The sequence below is a fragment of the Epinephelus moara genome, unplaced genomic scaffold (genome assembly GCF_006386435.1).
Source record: "Epinephelus moara isolate mb unplaced genomic scaffold, YSFRI_EMoa_1.0 scaffold3445, whole genome shotgun sequence".
Classification (NCBI taxonomy): Eukaryota; Metazoa; Chordata; class Actinopteri; order Perciformes; family Serranidae; genus Epinephelus; species Epinephelus moara.
In genome coordinates this window covers 1-2,546 of record NW_026081144.1, presented here as the reverse complement: position 1 = coordinate 2,546, position 2,546 = coordinate 1, and the positions used below count along the sequence as shown (strand labels likewise).

Sequence of the window (2,546 nt, the reverse complement as noted above, 5' to 3'; positions counted from 1 at the left end):
ACTTGTCTGCACCCTAAGTGGCTACTTTCCAGACGAACTGAGTGTGGAGTGGAAGCAGGACAACCAACGTCTACAACCTGCCAAAAGCCCAACGAAGCTGCAGAGTGCGGACGGAACGGAGAAAACCTTCAGTCTAACCAGTGAGATTGAGCCAAAAACAACAGAGTGGGAACGAGGCTCAAAGTTTACATGCAAGTCAACTCACAAAGATCAGGAATATAAAAAAACAATAAGCATTTGTCAAAGTAAGTATTTACAGCTAACTGTCTCACAGCACAATATAATTTTTTTCTGATGCATCATCAATGTTTTATGATAAACTGAATGGAGAAGTTTTAACAAGATGAGTATGTTTGGACAAACACTTTTTTCCTGTAGTCCATGAAAGCGCCCCTCCCTCCATCCATGTGGAGATTCCCAGCTTCAAGACAGTAATGATGGCAGGAGGATCCAACGTGGAAGCAACATGTTTGGTCCGCTCTGATTTTGACGCCAAGTTGACCTGGCGGATAAATGGGGGAGATGCAACACATGTCCAAGTGACGCAGGACAAAAACTCAACTTATATATTCAGTACTGTNCACTGTGAAAGCAACATGTTTGGTCCGCTCTGATTTTGACGCCAAGTTGACCTGGCGGATAAATGGGGAAGATGCAACACATGTCCAAGTGACGCAGGACAAAAACTCAACTTATATATTCAGTATTGTGACGGTTTCCTCAACTGAGTGGAAAAAAATAAAGTTAATAACATGTAAAGCTGAACATCAGTGCTTCTCACCCACTGAGAAGACCGTGAATGTTGCAGGTAAGATGACTACACAACATGAAAATCAGACGTCTTGTTACCGCAAATCACCCAGAAGAATAAATTATGCATTCCTTCTGTCTGTATCATCCAGGGCCTGCAGTTCCAACTCCTGTGGTCACGATCAGGAGATCTCTTAATGAATTGCTGAAGGGGAACAGTGCTGTGCTGGAGTGTGACGTCACAGGACTCTCAGCACGTGACCTGTACATCACTTTTCAAGCTGGCACCTCTGACATCTCTGAAAAACTGTATGTTGATCTTCCTGAAGCCCCAGGCCTGCATTCAATCAGTAGAAGCTTCCCTGTCCCGCCAGAGCACTTGAAGAAAGACAAAAGTTTCACCTGCAAAGTGTACCAAGGCTTCTCTGTGGATTTTATATCAAACTCCATTGGAAATATTTTTGGTGAGAGTGTTACTCTTCATTTCCTTCATGACTGTTCATTTCCCATTTCACAGTCAAATAATCTGTAAGAGACTATTTCACTGATAGACTGATTCCTTCCTAATTTAGCGGACCCCTCAATGAAACTTCTTCTGGCCCCCAGTGAAGAGTCAGGATCACAGACACTCGTATGCTCTGGACGGGGCTTCAACCCTCAAATTCAATGGTCTCCTGAGTCTCAGCAAAGAGCTCCATCAACTAATGACATCAGCATGGGTGCAGATGGGCATGTGACAGTGACCAGTCAACTTCAAATCACTCACAAAGAGTGGAGCACAGGGAAGGTCTTCACTTGTGAAGTATCAGACAAGTCCCTGGGCAAAAACATCAGAAAGAACATCAGCCTCTGCTCAGGTAAAATAAAAGCATAATCCATAATCATAATTTTGCATTAAATGTAGAATAAATAATCTACATTCACACTGTTTCTGAGTCATCCATTAAGCTTTTAAGACATTTTTTCTCATCATCATTACTCGACAGGTGTTGCATTTTCTCCATCTTTAATGTCACAATGTTTTTCAGTAACTCCAGCATCATCTCAGGTGGTTGGCGTATATGTTCAGGGACCGCCACCACAGGAGCATCAGTACAAGGGACAGGTGACTGTCACGTGTCTGCTGGTCGGCCCTTCTCTTGATGATTTCTCTGTCACCTGGAAAGTAGATGGGAACAAATATTCCCNTCAAATAACAAAGTTAATTTAGAAGTTAAAAAACCTTTTGTTGTCATAATAATTTAACAATAATCACATTTGTACAGCACAACCTGTGCTATAAATGCTGATTTTGTAAGTTTTCCTGAGACATGTTATTAGAGGCAGACTTTACCAATTTAGCCCGAGCTGCTTATGCTGAATATTGTGACGGGATTTCTTTTTTTTTAAATGCTTCAACATATTTAAAAGGAACATGAACACAGAGAAGAGCATAAAACTAAAATACAACTGTTATCAAATTAAATTTGTGTGAAATCTCCTTAAATGTTTTTAATGTTAGAATCTGTAAGCAAACCAAACAGTGAGGTGGAATGAGAAGGCTGAAGCTCAGCTGCTGACTCAGTCGATTTTATTCCTGGCTAATTAACTGTATATCTTCTGCACCTGTCCGAGAATAGATTATTGTGTTCTGCTTCTTTCCTTCTATCTGCTTAATCCTGGTTCCTCCTAACGTCTGCCTCCACTTTCACTGCATGTTGATGACTAACATTCACTCTGTGTTTGCTTGCCCAAGCACTCAATGTATATGCAGAAGCGAGCCTTAAAGCTCTGCTGTTAAATTATCTAATTTTCTT

At 41.2% G+C, this 2,546-nt stretch overlaps 1 protein-coding gene and 1 long non-coding RNA gene across 2 annotated transcripts; both read left to right on the top strand.

Annotated features, from left to right (window-relative positions):
- Window positions 1–6: 6 nt before the first annotated feature.
- LOC126387300 (uncharacterized) lies at window positions 7–580 on the top strand. The gene is made up of 2 exons (XR_007569625.1): window positions 7–245; window positions 379–580. It is a non-coding gene; the product is annotated as an uncharacterized LOC126387300 (long non-coding RNA).
- A 2-nt stretch (window positions 581–582) lies between these two features.
- On the top strand, window positions 583–1,950 carry ighd (immunoglobulin heavy constant delta; the record flags this gene model as incomplete). The annotated part of the gene is made up of 4 exons (XM_050039834.1): window positions 583–808; window positions 903–1,214; window positions 1,323–1,607; window positions 1,779–1,950. Coding segments are annotated over 4 exons (995 nt in total), but the record flags the coding sequence as incomplete, so codon positions are not given.
- Window positions 1,951–2,546: the final 596 nt, after the last annotated feature.